Here is a 15,941-nt window from a genome sequence, read left to right as displayed (position 1 = left end):
ACGTGTCCTCCGGGCCAAAGAGGAAAAGAACCCTCCGGAATGTTATGGACGCAACGTTCAAAAGCCAGCATCTGTGACGGAATGGGGCCGTGTTAGTGCCAACGGAATGGGTAACTTACACATCGGTGAAGGCACCATTCATGCTGAAAGGTACATACAGGTTTAGGAGAAACATATGCTGCCATCCAAGCGACGTCTTTTTCACGGACGCCTCTGCTTATTTCAGCAAGACAATGCCAAACCACATTCTGCACGTGTTACAACAGCGTGGCTTCGTCGTAAAAGAGTGCGGGTACCAGACTGGCCTGCCTGCAGTCCAGACCCGTCTCCCGTTGAAAACGTGTAGCGCATTATGAAGCGTAAAATACGACAACGGAGACCCCGGACTGTTGAACGGGTGAAGCTGTACATCGAGCAAGAATGGGAAAGAATTCCACCTCCAAAGCTTCAACAGTTAGTGTCCTCAGTTCCCGAAAGTTTATTGAATGTTGTTCAAAGAAAAGGTGATGTAACACAGTGGGAAACACGAGCCTGCCTGTCCCAGCTTTTTGGGAACGTGTTGCAGCCAATGATTATTTGCTCAAAACAATCAGGTTTATCAGTTTGAACATGAAATATCTTGTCTTTGTAGTGTATTCAATGAAATATAGGTCGAACATGATTTGCAAATCATTGTATTGTGTTTTTCTTTATGTTTAACACAACGTCCCAACTTCATTGTAGATGTGTCTACTAACAGGCTAGCCTTTATGTTTTGGGAGCGGGCTACTACACAACTACACAAGTTGCTAATTTGAAGCCACTCAATACTAATTTGTCAGTTGTGACCACGAATTAGGCATAACGTGCACAAAGTACTCATTTGTGGCTGCCAAGATCATCTATTGTCCACACAAATAACAAATATTAATAATATACTCCCATTCCAGGACATTTGGGTTGGCATATGGCGTGCACCTTCTCGAGAAACCGTATGCTAAAAGATATCGTAGACTAGGACAGCGCATACTGTATAGTTTGTATTTGCCGACTGAGACTTCCGTGCTGTTCCTGGGAATGATATTCAACCCGCACACTATCATTTTGTGCCCGCTTTAGATATATTTTGTGGCGATAAATCAGCATTCTGTGTACATATTGTGGCCACAATTTAAAAAAAATACAATAAAAAATTCCATGTCATGTCTGGGGCTCTGTAAATTCTGGACGAACCTTAAACATGCTGACATGAAAAAGAGAATTGTTCAATTTTATGTTTGAAACACAAGCATTTTGGTGATTAAAACGTAAGATCGCCTTCAATAAAGAGAAATATCAAATACAGTTGAAAATGCTACAGATCAAGTAATGATTCACATACACAGGGCAAGACAGTTGACAAAAAGTGAAACAATTTTGCATCAGTAGTTTGCACAATTAAAGGACTCAAGTTTCGAAAGTTAGTCAATCACTCCTCACTTACAGTATATGTCATGTTCATATTCAAAACATCAGTAGACATTTGGTCCGAAAAGTGCATCAATGGAACATTGCTAGGCTTTTTCGTTCAAACTTTACGAAATAATGTGCGCTACATTTTCATTTCAAAGATATTTTGAAAATTAAATACAAAATGATTGGAGCCCAAAAGAAACATTTGTAAGGACACTTTTTGATAGAACAGTGGCAGTTTTCATTAATCGGCAGTTTTTGGCTGTCGTCGTCGTCGTCGTACAAAACATCACATTTCTCGCAGTTGTAAAATTGTCACAACTCAGCTGTTTGCTTTTACCAAAAGAGGACAGAAAATGTTGGAAAAAGATAGATATAGTACTTAGAAATTAAAATGAGAATGAGCCACCACTTTCATGACCTCAAACGATGATTATTGATTATTCAAGTTTGACAAATTGCCATATATATGCTCACTTCTTCTTCTATTGAGCATTAACTACATCGGTGTTGCAAATAGGCTCCTTCGATCAATACGAGAGGTATTACGGTCTTTAGCCAATGAAAAATGGGGGCACATTTTCTGTGATTTAAATACAACAACAAACTAAAGACCTTTTCGTTGCGTTTGAGAGAAAAACACCGAGATGCTTGCTTTCCATTGGCCGGCGGCTACGGAAAACTAGAGGAACGGCCACGGGTTCCCGTGTAAGAGGACCGTCGGAACGTCGCCCCTAGCCAGAGTAGTAGTTGGCAGGGACGAAGGGCATCTTGGACACGGTGGCGGCCACCGCTTTTTTCCTGACCTCCACCTGAATTGCCGTCCCGTTCTTTGAGAAGGCGGCGTCCACGTAACCCATGGCAACATTTTTCTTCAGACAAGGGGAAGGGCAGCCGCTGGTCACCTCGCCTACGAACGGAATCAACGGCTGGATTTATACTGTATGATTCAAGTGAAACAAATGACATTGTTCATGGTCTAACGTCTTTTACACTAGCGTGACAATGAAGTGTGCTCAACTACAGTATTCATTCAAACATAACCGGTGCAGTAGAGTATTTAAGAAGGGTGACCTCTTCTATTTGAAATGCAAACATACCGAAGGTCAAACAGATGTTCAATTCTGAGCGTTTGCTTACTGACCTATGAGCTTTCCATCAGGACAGAGTATGGGTGTGTGCTGTCTGACGGGGGGGCCGTTAGACACCAGGCCGACTCGCTTCCTGGCGGTCTTCGCCTTGATCTGAGGGACAATGACGTCCGCACCGGGGAAGTCCCGGGCCCGACGCCGTCGCTTTCCTGCACATCGCATGAACTTCGTGTCGGCGACATCATTCGGGAAACGCTCGCTCACATTAAAACACACGCGAGGGGCGTCCTCGGGTCTTTCTATTTATGGGGGATAGCAAATAGCCAAAATCTGCCTATACTTTGTCACCCAGTAGAATTGGACTAAAAAACAAACAAGTTCTTGAATAAGTGTGGATAGACCGCCATTAAGCTTTTCCACCCCTTCCCAAAAAGTAGAAGAAAAAAATAGGCGAATCCACCGGTGTTGCACCGCGGGTAGGCGGGGGTCCAACGGTATCGAGAAAAACAACGCAGTAGGACATACGCAAGTGATAGAATTTAGCAACCACTTGACAAAAGCTTTCACCTATCGTCCAGACAAGAGCGGCCTCCACGGGCGTGGTGCTCTCGTCTATGTCGTTGCCATAGAGACAAAGGCCCGCCTCCAGTCGCAGGCTGTCCCTGGCGCCCAGGCCGGCCAGCTTGACCTCGCTGTGTGCCAGCAGCTTCTCAGTCAGTTCCACCACTCTGGACTGGGGAACGGAGATCTGGTACACACAACGCAAGAGATCTTCCTTTAACTTTTGGAATTTCATGCCATGTTCATGTTTCACAATTTGTATTTTTCGTCCTAATACGACTTTTTGTGCATCCTTTCATGCTCAGAAACGTCCACCCAATTCCATGTGGATTGTCAGAGGCAATTCTTTTTCAAACTTTCCAGCGGGCACGACCCCCAGTACGCAAAAGGTTTCACCATGAAACACACACCTGCAAAAATTGGGGAGTTTTCAGTCAGGCATGTCGAGGCCCCCAAACTCCTTTTTGAACATGGAGTACGAGTGTGAAGTGTTTCATTGTCTACTGTGGATTGTTCCTTTCTTTCATTTTCAAAATAAACATGAAGCGTCAATGGGCGGCGCAATTACCTCCACCCCGTCCTCGCCAGTGTAGCCGCATCGGGTGACCCTGCACCCGGGAACACCGAAGACGGTGGCCAGGGCAGAGGTCATGAAGGTCAGCTTGCCGAGGTCCTCCTTCAAGCCCTCCTGCAGCACCTGAGACACGGACGGTCCTGACCGTACACGACGGACGGACAGGAATCAGGAACCGCGGGAAAGAGGAGCGCCGTGTGGCGCGACTAATGTCCAATAACTATCTGACCTTGCAGCGCAATCAGCGCGTCGTCAAGGAACTCCAGATCCACGTCCGAGCCTGACGCCTTGAACTCTGCGAGTCTGGCCTGAAAGTAACACACGGGCAGCCAAAACAACAAAACAAACAAAAAAACCCACGCATAATCAAATATCTGGAATTCAATCAGCGAGGATATGCTGCGTAGTCACTCCAGTTAATTCAGACCCGACGGGTCTGCGGCTGTGATCAATCACTCTGGGCTCTGCTCCTCCGAGAAAAAGCCACGCCGGTTGCAAGGTTACCGTTGTCATTGGCAACAAAAGCCCGACTTAACGTCAGCCTAGTTTATGCACTCGCTAACTTGAATGACACAGGGCTAAAAATGGGCTCATTTCAGCAAGACATTAGATGGGATGGCTATAATCAGGCACGTGCACAAACACTTTCGGGGGCAGGTGCTCAAGCCCGTCACCAAAATGATTCATACAGTTAAGAAAAAACCCGGTAGGATTATGTAGTACGCGTTTATTTCCGTCAAGACGGTCAACAATACAGCTATTAACAAAGGAGGTGAAAGGAAGCGACAGTGGAGAGAGTAAGTCTACACAACTCTACATAGCAGCAAAAATGGCGCTTTTTTCATCCAGGGCAAAAGGGCAGGTGCTTGAGCACCACTTGGGGTCCATGTGTGCACATGCCGAGCAATCATTCTTCATTCTTGGAGTATTTTAATGAAAGCATGCCACAGACCTTTTATTAAGACACCTGGGAACTGTTTCTTTCTTTCAGGAAGTTATTGTTCAACTGTAAATGTTGAGTTGTAAAAGCTTGCTGCTCCTATTTTCTGCCAACAGTAACCTCCTTTATCCGATAACCTCGTCACTCACCTTCATGTGAGCAGAGTCTTTGTCTGCGCAGCCAGCGTTGGAGACCACGTACAGATAACCCTGATTTGTCTTCGTTACGATGAGGTCGTCCATGATGCCACCCTTCTCATTGGTAAAGAGGGACAGCGTACCCTGGAAGTGCAAGACCGCGTCTGAGTGGCATGTGAGAAAATCCCGTTTTTTCCAGCGCAGGACATTTCGCTACGTTGAGGCTGGTGAACTTCGCTGTTCGTGACACTTTTGTTATATTCCGTTTCATATCAGAGCAATCTGTAGTTTGACTTTGGTTTTTAGTCAGGGGCGTAGCACCAGATTATGGATCCCCATACAGAAACCTCTGATAATGTCGGGAGAGAAGAAATGTTGGTGGGGGGTGTGGGGTCGCGCCCTCGCCTTATCCTATCCCAGCTATCTTCGGGCGGGAGGCGGGGTACACCCTCAACCGGTCGCCAGCCGATCGCAGGGCACATAGAAACAAACAACCGTTCGCACTCACGTTCACACCTACGGGCAATTTAGAGGCTTCAATCAACCTAGCGCGCATGTTTTTGGGATGTGGGAGGTAACGGGAGTCCCAGGAAAAACCCACCAGACACGGGGAGAACACGCAAACTCCACACAGGTGAGGCCGGATTTGAACCCGGGTCCTCAGAACTGTGAGGCAGATGCGCTAACCAGTCGCCCGCCGTGCCGCTTTGATGAATAAAAGGGAGGTAACTTTTTCAATTTCGATACTGTGTTGAGCAAACCCGCCCCACACTCGAGAGGTTCTGGGTTCGTAAGCGAAGAACTTCCCATTGGTGCGAGTGCGAGTGCTCGTCTGTGCCGTTGCCTGGCAACCGGTCACGCGTGTACCCAGCTTCTTGCAAAAAGTAAGCTGGGATCGGCACCAGCTCGGAAAATGGACGCTAGATCTATTTTTACACTATATCGGAAAATTCTCTATCATGGATTGTGTGTATAAAAAAAAAAGAGAGTTCACTGGGTTATTTTAACAGCAGAACTTTTAACAATTTAAGAAATACACGCTTAAGTGTTGAACTCGCCTGGTTGTCTTTCAGTTCTGAAATATCTGCCACCACCAGAGACTCCATGAACCTGACCCTGTCTTTGCCATGGACTTTGGTCTCATGAAAACAATGCAAAAGGGATGCCATTACTTGCAGAGCAAAAAACCAATCAAAACGGAGCCCCGGCTCGCCCGCACCTGCAGCATGTGACTGACGTCAAAGATGGCGCAGTGCTCTCTGGTGTGCATGTGAGCGCTGACGTGACTGTCTTTGTACTGCACGGGCATACGCCAGCCCGCAAAGTCCACCATCTTTCCACCATGCGCCCTGTGGAAGTCAAACAGAGGCGTCTTCTTCGAGGCGGAGGCGGCCTGCAGGGGAGGAAAGGGGCAGGCGGGCAAACGGGCAAACGGATGCCCGGGTTACATCGAACTGACAAGAAGGAAATCATGCAAAACGAATACAGACGGGCGCATGCCAAGTGTTTCAAAGCACATCCCTGTCCGATACGGTCTTTCTGAGGGTGAGGCCAACCGCATTTTGGGCGTGGCGTCGGATTGAGTCCGGACCGGAGTTCCGAGTGGACCACGTAGTCGTTAATTAATAGTGCATGAGGTCAAACGTGAATTTTCAAACGCGGCAGCCACGTAACGTTTGACCTTTGGAACGGCAGCTTATCAGCGTATGAGCGGCGGTGCATCCTGGGATGCGGAGTTTGCACTTTGGGTAAGATTCAAAGGCTTTTTGGTTTTTTCCAGCTGGTCTTGGAGCACAGCGGTAACGTTGCAGAAAGTGAGCTAAACTGCTTCGTGATTAGTGAGCGACAAACGACAAAGCCTCGTCGTTTGACGCCTTGGGGTGCGTTCGCTTTGCTTTGAAATGAATTGATATGGAAGGGCGGCGACTATCTGCACGCGCCCGGTCACTCGCCAGCGAAGACACACACACAAAATGATATTTAACAGACAAACAGATATTTATTCACTAGCTATTGAGGGAAACAACCATTAACGTTTACAACTGGGGACAATTTAGTCTTTGAGGCCTTTTTGTGGGTGGCATGTGGAGAAAGTTGTGCCAACGACTACGCCGCCATGCTGCCCTCATTTGATTTACTTGATTTTGTATAAGCTGCTGTGCAAAAACGCTGATGAAAACAACGTTGAATACGTTTAGCACAGTATTGGTCGTCTTGTCATTGGGTAAATGGTGAAAAGTGGGAAATTCCTCTCATCCGTGTTGCATCCAAACATGTGACTGGAGTTGCCAAGCGCACGTAATTCTAAGCAGCTGCGGGGGAAGGAAGACATCCCTGCAAATGTTTCACTCACGTTGCTTTTGGAACGCTACAATGTTGGGATACTTGGATTAGAATTTTCAAAAAAATTTAAAATAAAAATACTATCGGATCAGGAATGTGTCGAAAGATACACAAAATCAAGTGCACCAAAAATGTCAACATTTGTAAAAATGTGAGCGGGACATCCCTCCTGTAGCCAGAAAATTAAAAGATGCTCAATTAAAAAAAGTGTTGTTTTTTTTTGCCCCACAGCTGCAAATGGAGTAACACACATTCGCGTAACAAACGCACCGAACCAGAACTTGGTTGTCCGAAGTCGTCCGTTACACGACGCGATGTTGCGGAAGCTCTCGACTCACCTCCGCACTTGACGAAGCGTCGCGTCGCCGCGGCTCTCCGGCCGCCGCCCGCAGCCGAGCTTCGCCCCAAGCCCGCCGCCCGACCCCCGAAGGCCCGACCCCGGTCCACAAGCGAGCCCACATGCCGACAGCCAAAGTCCCGCCGGAGAGTGCGGTGTCCCACGGTGGCTCGCCGCTCTTTGGGCCAGGAACGACGTGCCGCCGCTTCCTGCTTTCCTGGTCAAAACACGCGCAATGCCTTGTGGGAATTGTAGTTGGGGAAACGACAGCATGCGGTCGGGATTCATGGATGGACAGCGGGATAGATGGCTACTGGCCCCCAAAACAATCCAGATTTGTTTATTATTATATTTTTTTTTTTTACTTTTTGCTTAATCAGCTAGCTCTTTTTTGTTTGTTTGTTTTTCCAAATATATAACATATCAAAACAGTACAGTATATCATTGCGTCACATGTCTTTACCAAAACTGATGGATTGGTCATTCAAAGCTGAAGAATGTCCAAGTGGCCTTTGCATCCTTCAATTTTTCTGTAGTTTGGACAAAAGTTTGGCCACTTTGGAAAACAACAATTCGGCAACAAGGCCAGTGGTGGCAACTTCAATTATTTCAAGTTAGCACTATAATTAGGAGTCTTCATTAGTGTGTGTGTGTGTGTGTACCACACTAGTCCCCTTCAGCCACTTGCCTGCCTACCTAATAATATCACCATGTATCTCTTTCTATTTTAGGCCAAGCGGTTTGGGACAGGCCTCTCTCTCTCTCTCTCTCTCTGTCAAGTGTTTAGCTCTCTCGGCCTTCGTCACCAGGCAGCGGGCTCGACCCCCCCGAAGGAAGTTGAGTCGGCCGAGCAGCCGGCAGTCTCTTTCTTAACGAGTCGGATCGGTCGGGCTTTGCCGTGTTGAAGCTCCGGACCGGGCCGCGAGGTCATTGAACGTTTTGTCCGCCATGACACACGGGACGCGGTGACACGACGAGCACGTACGGACGGGACTGGACTGGACTGGACCGGACCGGACTGGACCGGACCACGAGGCTTTTGTTCGTGCTGGAAAACAGTAAGTGACAAGAGACGATATCTGGAGGCCTTCTTACCAGGATATCGTATCGTTCTGTGTGTGGAAAGGACGAAACCTCATGGTGACCTTATTCCTTTTCGCGCAGTTCCAAAAAGGAGAGATTGTGGGCAAAGGAAAGGAAATCATGAAAATAATATGTTTCATACTGTCACCGTTGTAAAACGTTATTAACTGTACAGGCAAGGAGATGAACAACAAAGTCAATCTTTCTTAGCAGGCTGTTACTGAAACTGTGCTTGTAAACCAGCCGTTCTAAATTGCGTTAATATCGCCCAGCTTTTCAGTTTCTTCGCCCAGGTAAGCAGAGCTGCAGTGTAAACGCAGATTAGTATTAGGAGCGGTAGATTTACATATCATTCTCCAATGTTTGACAAAAGTTGTTGATTGGGGGCGGAAGGTATTTGTGTTTGGTGACAAAAAAAGTGGTTGAACATTTTGCTATCATACTTGATCCTTGGGTAGTTTTTATATTAAAAAAAAAGCATGTTGTATGTTTAAATTGTGGAGAGAGAGAAAAAAAAATGCTTATTGTCTCTTTTAACATGGCTAACGGTAACCTTAGTTTAAAAATAAGATCTTTTCAGAATTTCCCAAAGACTTGGTGCCTGAGAATGACTTTGGTCGGTTTTGTGCGGCATATCCGTATTCGTACATTTTGGTGAAATTCCCAACTGTGCAACTTCAGGGGCCTTGGAATTGGGAGGAACCAACATCGTTTTCGAGGTTCACAAGCAATTTCCTCAGGCAATTTGTTGTCCCTTGTCTTAGTCCAATATTTGTTGACTCAGGGTGGCCAAGTCGCACAAAACACTGAATGATTACGCAGCATTGCGAAGGAGCTAAATGCTTGAGAAGAGCGTCTGTCAAGCTGTCGATTTTGAATTTTAGGTGGGCGAAATGTCCAGACCTCCTTCCCAAACCACTCCGCAGATCTGCAGGGTCAGCGACAAAGACCTCACTGAGATTGAACTCCATTCTGTGGACTCCATCAATGACCTGCACCGGACACACCCCGAACACAACCGCAAAGGTACACACCAACACACAAACTGTGGGAACATTTTCATGCCCTGTCAAAATGGAACTCAGCCACAAGGGCATAACAAAAATGATAGAAAAATATTCAAGAGAAAACAACTGAAATAATGTGGTTGCACAAGTGTGCGCACCCTCTCATAGCCAGGTATGTGTCTGTGTTGAGATTCAAACTCAGGTTCAATGGGAGTCAGCACACACTTGCCACCATTTGAAGCACCTCTTTTTTTTGTCCCAAAACTGACTGCTATTTGGAACTGTTCAGAATTTCGTGCATCATGACCAAGGCCCCGTGGGGTACAAGGCGAAGAAAGACAAAAAGCATTTCACTTTGGGTCTATTGTTGTTGTTTTGGCGATGAGGACGAACGACTGCGCCTCAACGCGCCCGGCTGTCAAACTCGTGAAGTTTGCAGATGACACCACTGGGACGTCGAGAGGGGGTGCTGTCATATACTGCGCCTGCAGTTCCGTGATTGTATAGCCGGGAGGGCGCTTTGCCTTCTCTCTCTCCGCTCCCTTCTCTGTTTTCAGCACCTGTCTCCAAACAGCCTTATCACCACCTGCCCGTTCCAGGAAATCCTTGCCCAAGTATTGCAGTTACTTTCACTTTTACCTCCCGTAAATCACCCTATTCCTCGTTCCCTTTCATCAATAAACTATTCATCCTTTCACATCTGCCTCCGACTGCTCTCGGATCCAGCCACTCTCTATTCGTGTCAAAAAAGTCAGCAAAAGCCAACTAGAAGATCTGAACTTCATTTGAGATGAATCAGAGGCACTTTCAATGGTGGCAGGTGTGTGCTGACTCCCACTCAACGTTTTATTGTGATTGGTTCATTCTGAACGAAGCCGCGCCCCCCCCTTCTCAAAGCTTGATTTACTTATTTATTTCCAACTGATTTGTACAGGTTAAAAGTCACATTCAAGTTTTTGAAAGAGTTATCTCAGTCTGGCATTTTAACGGGGGGGGGGGGGGTGTAGACCTTTTATAGCCACTGTATAACGGTAACCCCTAACCAGTCCAAGGACAGAGGTATGGGCTCCTATTAAGAGAGCTGATTACAGGAACGAGGCCCCCCCGCCCCGCTTACACTCCCTCCGCGAATGGAACGCCGCACGCGCGCCGCACGAGCGCCGGAGCCAAACGGCAGAGTCGTCGTCTGCGGGACACGTCGACTCCGAGCTCGTCACGCGCCTGCGCTGCGGCCTGCGCTGTCATCGCGCTGCTCCTGCTCACGCTTGCGCTCATTTTCTACTTCCTGGGTGAGAAAGCATCTTTGCTTGTGTCCATGACAACATTGAGGCATGTCGTCTCTGTTGACATCAATGATTTTTGGCTGCCCCCATCAGTACAACAAGGCGGCGCGCTGCGGAGGCTGACCGAGGCCTCGAGGGACAAAGAAGCTGCGGCCGCACGACTGTCCGCGCTGATCCGACGGCTACAAACGCTCGCGTTCAACCTGACGGCCGCGAGAGGGCGGACATGAACCAAGAGGTGCAGACACAATGTGACTACCCCCCAAAATCATTTTGGATTCACAAAGCATAAAAAAAACGACAGCCTCTGAATAATTTCAATGGTTTTTTTTTCTTCCATAGAATATTTGTTTAATCAAAAGCTTCTTTTTCAATAAAAATAAACATAAAATATATATTTTTTTTTTAAAAAATCAGTCAGGTCCACTTTGCTCCCTTAGCAGGAATGTCATTTTGTTAATAGCACATATAATAACAGGCTCAAATTGGGATGAAAATATTGAAAATCTTAGCATACAGAGGGTCAATATACTGATATATATTTTCATTATTCATAATAATCATACCAAAAAAAAAAAAAATCCTTCCCACTGGTCATCCTTTTGTTTCGATAGCTTAAGACATGAAGAGCACACAGGATAGCGTCGGCATCCGGGCGACTGTATCGACGTGATACAGTACACGGACATTTCGCGGAACACTCGGTCGGAACGGGAGCGGAACAATGGCGACTCGGCTGAATTGGGCCAAACGCCCTCACGAGCAGCTACTGTACTTCTGCACTTGGTCCCGGATGACGTCCCGCACCAAAGTGGCGTTTTCCTTCAGCTCGTCCAATTCCGCCCGTTGCTGCTGCATCCGCTGCTCGTTGCTCTTGAACTTCTTCTCCAGCTCTGCAAAGCCGACGCAGCGTTAGAATGGGAACGCCGGAAACGGTGCCAAACTACACTCGTTACTTTGAAAGGAAACAACTCTGTGAAAAAGTGCCGAATTGCGAATCTGTCTTTTGCACATGGTAATATTGCTTAAGGTTGCTATCCGGCAGAAACTTACGATGTCCAAATTTGGACATATTTCATATTTTTTCACAAATTGATGCTATTAGTCAGTCTAAATGTTGGTCTGTTTTTTTTTTGTTTTTTTTTACAAATTATTAACCACTCAAAGCGTTGAAAATATCGTGAGAAGTTTAAAAAAAAAAAAACCATGCATATTGTTTTTCAATTTTGTGAAAAATGTTGTTTTTTTTTTAAGATGGGTGGATTCCATCCAGCAGTTACAAGATCCTATTTGTCCATCAATTGATTCACTGAACTGCAGACAGGCGTTAATCAGAGGTTCCGTTCCCATTTATTTTCGATATTCTTCTATATGCTGCCTATGAGAGGTGAGGCCTTTCTTTTTTACAATGATATAACTACCACAACAGACATATTCCAAGAAATGTTCTCCATATTCAAATATTGTATTTTGGGCAACCAATCCTCAGCTATTCGCATATTTCTGTGCTCTTTCTCCGAGTCGGAGAGAATACGATTTTTGTCGGGGAAGAGCTCAATTTAGCACGTGCAAGTGCACTTCCAAAGTATTCCTTTCGAAATCCAATGATATGGAAGCCACTGATTTTCAATGCGATGTTTGCTTGTCGCGGAGTGACCGGACGCGAGTCGTAGCCGACGGCGGCTCTTCTCGCATGAATCCGCACCCTCAGCGACGGTGTTTTCCTTCACCGCGTCCGAGGGCAATGCAATCCATTTTCCGCAAATCAATGCAATGGTAGCTAAGTTAGTTGTTAGAACTATTACAACAGATCAATAAAACATGTGTTTGTGTGTGTTTATTACATGTTGTGTAAGTTGAACACATCAAGCACGCTTTGAAACCTCGACACCTACAGTACAGTGAAAGAAAGGAGACCTCTTCGGATGTGTGGGCAAAAGGCATTGCAGCAACATCCGCTCCTGCTGACGAGCGGGCGGGCGCCATGTGTTGGACTCACTCTTGAGCTGCTCCATGCCTTTGTTAGCTCTCTTGAGAAGCTCTTCTGCCTCCGTCTTGATTTCCCGGGCCTTCCGGTCGACGGCGTCCAGGCCTCCGGAGCCGCTGCCGAGGGAGTCCACCTTCTCCCGCAGTTCACGGTAGCGCTTCTCTGTGTCGTTGAGGCTCTACAACCAAATATTACTTGGACTTGCGTGGCGCGCAAAAAAGGAGATGATTGTTCATTTCTACATAATGACGTCGACATTCTCTACATAAAGATCTCAAAGTGCTAACGAAATGCAACGAGATCATCTACATTTACAACTTTTCAAAAGGCTCCTTAGCCTCCTCTCATGATGTGACTTTTCAGAAAACAGAAAGAAAGAAAGAAAGAAGTATCTCGAAGGAGCGTCGCACCCTCTGGTTTTGCCTTTTCGGAGATGCCCGATGTAAAATAACGCGAGTATTTTTCAAGGCAACGAGGAGAGTCAAGAGGGCAGATCATTGCAGACAGTCAAAATGTTAGCGATGAGATGCAGCCATTTAGAAAGCGAGGATTCGGGACAGGCTGCCTTAGCGTTTCCTATGCAGGAAATCCAGCGTGCTAAGCTAATGATAACAGGCAGTTTATTTGTGTCATTCAATGAAAAGCACACTGAACAAAAGGATTCCCCACGGGCGCGCCTACCTGCCCCAGCGCCAGCGCTTGCATTGCGGCGTTGTCGGCCGAAGCTTTGGCGTCCTTCGCCATCTCCCCGGTGAGCTCCGTTTTGTTTCTCAGTGCCTCAATTTGCGCGGAGAGGTTGCGTAGACGCATCGCGACCTCCATTTGCTTGTTCTCCAGCCGTGTTAACCTCTCATCCACCTGGGGAGAAATGCGGTACAAATATTTTCTTGACATGAACCTGCACGCGCTGACGATGCAAAAGGCGCCATACTTCAGAAGCGGCGTTCCCGGCGCCGTTCAAATTGTCCGAAGCCTCTTTCACGGCGATTCTTGCTTTTTCCACGGCCTTCTCGGACAGATCCAAGGCCGTCTTCGTAGCGTCGGCCGCATCCTTCGCTCTCTCAGCTCGACTTCTACACAACGGAGACGAGATTTTGCTGTCATTTGGGTTTCAGTTACTAGAAAAGCAAAGAAGACACGCAGCGCACAGGGAGGGACACGGGGCCGCAGGGCACCTACGGCCCATCGAGCATTTACATTGGCAATAGCGTTAGGATCCGGTACTTGGTGCATTGCTTGACTCATTCTTTCAGAAAATATTCATTTCATCTCATTCATGAATTTATTCTAAATCAGAAAATACAATATTTGTCAAATACATCAAGGACATGTTTGGATTCAAATAAAGTCCTACATATTTCGGACAATTTAGTTTCATGGAACGCGGCCGTTGAGCACAAAGGTCCGTCCGTCCCCGATCTTCCAATTTCTTCCACGTACGACAAGAGGGAGATGGCGGAGAGCTGCGATCAGTTGTAATACTGAAATAGGGTCAATATTAGCTGGACCGTTACACCTCTTTGCAGAGTGAAAGGGTCTGCAGTGGACCATCTTTTTTTCGATTGGCTGCCAATCATTGAGCTGCAGGAGTGTGCTTACTTGGCGTCGTTAGCTTTTTCCAGAAGCCGCTTGGCTTCGCTGATGTGCCGTGAGGCGTTGCTGACGATCCCCTGGATATCGGTGAGGTTGGAAAGGCTGCCCTTTATTTGCAAGATCATGGTGTCCACTGTTGTCTTGTTGACCGGCAGCGTAATGGACAGGACCTGCAGGGCCACCTTCTCGATGCTCTCCGGATCTGCTCCCTCCTCTATACAGCGCGAGCAGAGGAACGGGCAGGAAACAGCAAACGTGCGCTTCCCTCAACAAACTGGTTCCCAACTATTCCGCCGCCCCCCCCGGCAAAATCAATCTCAATCAAATCATGTCAAAGTTTCCTCTGATTTGACGTGCTACGGCTTCAGTCGGGCCAATGTGTTCAAGTCTATCCTCAAAGTCGCTAAACAAATGCCATGTAACATATAGGAACAAAAATGAAGTGTCCAAAATCAAAATCGTGTGAAAAAGAAATCTCCTCAACATACCAGTGAGGAAATCTTTGATCTTCTTGATGAACTCTTTGAGCTTTCTGTTTGAGTTTTCAAAGTGCTCTCTGCTCTTCTGCGCTTTCTCCAGGGTGTTCACGGCCCGATTCTTCACATCCTGGCTCAAAGACGCGATATCCTGGAGCTGCAAACACAGACGTCAAACCGACTGGACGGCACGGGCGTGACATCGCGGACCACGTTCGGTACCTTTTTCGCCACGTTGTGCAGTTCCTCATTAGCGGCTTCCAGAGTCTCGGTGGCGTTCTTCGCATGACTTAACGCGGCTAAAGAAGCGCTCGCCGTCCCGTTGCATCCTTCCCCTCCGCATACGTGGGTGCCCCGGTTGTCACGGCAACCAGGGCCGCCGCACGGGCCGTCTCCGCAGCTACCGTTGACGCTGGCGTCGCTGCGGCCCCCGCATACCTGGAGGAAAATGTGTTTCAACTTGTTGTTGATTGGCCTTGCGCACAAGTGTGTTCTGCTTTTTTTTGGGTGACAACGCCGCAGAAGCATACCGGCGACGGTAAAGGCAAATTTGATGCTGACGGCACAGTGCGCGCATGAGCCGAGCCGCGAAGGTTCCAGTGCGACGAACCCTCGAATATTCGCGGTTTGTAATTCACAAATTCCGGGGCGCGGGAGGTGGCACCTCTACTATTCGCTGAAAAACCTATTCATGTATTTTTCTGTTCGGCCCTAAAACGCCACATGATGGTGTCAAGGAAGCACGTTTCAGTGCTACATCATGACTGAAAGGCTCAAATCTTTGTACGCAAGGGAGGAGAGCTACGTTTAGCCTGGGTTGTTGGCAGAAGTTCCAGAGAGTGCGGCTTGTATGTCTTTGCTCTGCTGAGTAGCTATGAAAAGGCTTTTTTTTCAAAATCCAATCATCTGCCAGCCATTTATTTTTGAAGGCTTATGTTCTAATATGTGATATTAAAGTGTTTTGGGATGCTAGCTTGTGGTATGTTTCCTGTACTCCCCGACTCCAGCCCTCCCTAATTTATCTGGGCTTGAACGGGCTGACTTGCACCCACAGAAGTTGACTTTTCACTACATGACGGTTAGCTTTTTTTTTTTACA

At 47.2% G+C, this 15,941-nt stretch overlaps 3 protein-coding genes across 8 annotated transcripts in view; 1 reads left to right on the top strand and 2 right to left on the bottom strand.

Moving 5' to 3' along the window:
* Positions 1-1,235: 1,235 nt before the first annotated feature.
* Positions 1,236-7,913, bottom strand: amt (aminomethyltransferase). Of its 3 annotated transcripts, XM_061765926.1 has the most exons (10): positions 7,878-7,913; positions 7,416-7,631; positions 5,954-6,127; positions 5,793-5,873; positions 4,747-4,878; positions 3,887-3,965; positions 3,652-3,797; positions 3,090-3,270; positions 2,576-2,731; positions 1,236-2,341 (listed from the first exon to the last, which is right to left on the bottom strand). In XM_061765926.1, exons 1-10 carry the CDS (start codon positions 7,896-7,898, stop codon positions 2,166-2,168), a joined length of 1,362 nt encoding a protein of 453 aa, XP_061621910.1. In that variant the 5' UTR covers positions 7,899-7,913; the 3' UTR covers positions 1,236-2,165. The 3 variants fall into 3 exon arrangements, with proteins under 3 accessions (XP_061621910.1, XP_061621916.1, XP_061621926.1); XM_061765932.1 differs by lacking the exon at positions 2,576-2,731; XM_061765942.1 differs by lacking the exons at positions 3,652-3,797; positions 3,887-3,965.
* si:dkey-20d21.12 (uncharacterized protein LOC556245 homolog) lies at positions 6,145-15,815 on the top strand. 2 transcript variants are annotated; one of them, XM_061765994.1, is made up of 6 exons: positions 6,145-6,482; positions 8,146-8,472; positions 9,382-9,523; positions 10,551-10,793; positions 10,881-11,025; positions 14,947-15,815. In XM_061765994.1, exons 3-5 carry the CDS (start codon positions 9,391-9,393, stop codon positions 11,015-11,017), a joined length of 513 nt encoding a protein of 170 aa, XP_061621978.1. In that variant the 5' UTR covers positions 6,145-6,482; positions 8,146-8,472; positions 9,382-9,390; the 3' UTR covers positions 11,018-11,025; positions 14,947-15,815. The 2 variants fall into 2 exon arrangements, with proteins under 2 accessions (XP_061621978.1, XP_061621983.1); XM_061765999.1 differs by lacking the exon at positions 6,145-6,482 and having other exon boundaries at positions 7,996-8,472; positions 10,596-10,793.
* lamb2l (laminin, beta 2-like) overlaps positions 11,115-15,941 on the bottom strand; it is a 44,055-nt gene continuing 39,228 nt past the window's right edge. For all 3 annotated transcript variants that reach the window (XM_061765839.1, XM_061765829.1, XM_061765850.1), the window contains exons 29-35: positions 15,066-15,281; positions 14,856-15,000; positions 14,374-14,581; positions 13,706-13,847; positions 13,456-13,632; positions 12,787-12,952; positions 11,115-11,680 (exon numbers count right to left, since the gene is read on the bottom strand). In XM_061765839.1, the coding sequence (XP_061621823.1) occupies positions 11,544-11,680; positions 12,787-12,952; positions 13,456-13,632; positions 13,706-13,847; positions 14,374-14,581; positions 14,856-15,000; positions 15,066-15,281 (1,191 nt within the window). In that variant the 3' untranslated portion in view covers positions 11,115-11,543. The remainder of the gene's footprint in view (positions 11,681-12,786; positions 12,953-13,455; positions 13,633-13,705; positions 13,848-14,373; positions 14,582-14,855; positions 15,001-15,065; positions 15,282-15,941) is intronic.

The sequence above is a fragment of the Phyllopteryx taeniolatus genome, chromosome 1 (assembly GCF_024500385.1).
Source record: "Phyllopteryx taeniolatus isolate TA_2022b chromosome 1, UOR_Ptae_1.2, whole genome shotgun sequence".
In the NCBI taxonomy this organism is placed as follows: domain Eukaryota; kingdom Metazoa; phylum Chordata; class Actinopteri; order Syngnathiformes; family Syngnathidae; genus Phyllopteryx; species Phyllopteryx taeniolatus.
Note: the sequence above shows the minus strand (reverse complement) of the source record. Positions and strands in the feature narration are given on the sequence as shown.

What these genes read in the sequence shown, in the direction of transcription:
- amt (XM_061765926.1), bottom strand. Translation starts at nt 7,898, where the DNA reads ATGACCAATCCATCAGTTTTG. An exon ending in TGACCAATCCATCAGTTTTG is followed by an intron (nt 7,632 to 7,877) that starts GTAAAGACATGT and finishes TGTTTTGACCAG; the next exon opens with GAAAGCAGGAAGCGGCGGCA. An exon ending in ACGCTTCGTCAAGTGCGGAG is followed by an intron (nt 6,128 to 7,415) that starts GTGAGTCGAGAG and finishes CCTCCCCTGCAG; the next exon opens with GCCGCCTCCGCCTCGAAGAA.
- si:dkey-20d21.12 (XM_061765994.1), top strand. Translation starts at nt 9,391, where the DNA reads ATGTCCAGACCTCCTTCCCAAACCACTCCGCAGATCTGCAGGGTCAGC. An exon ending in CCCCGAACACAACCGCAAAG is followed by an intron (nt 9,524 to 10,550) that starts GTACACACCAAC and finishes ACCCCTAACCAG; the next exon opens with TCCAAGGACAGAGGTATGGG. An exon ending in GCTCATTTTCTACTTCCTGG is followed by an intron (nt 10,794 to 10,880) that starts GTGAGAAAGCAT and finishes TGCCCCCATCAG; the next exon opens with TACAACAAGGCGGCGCGCTG.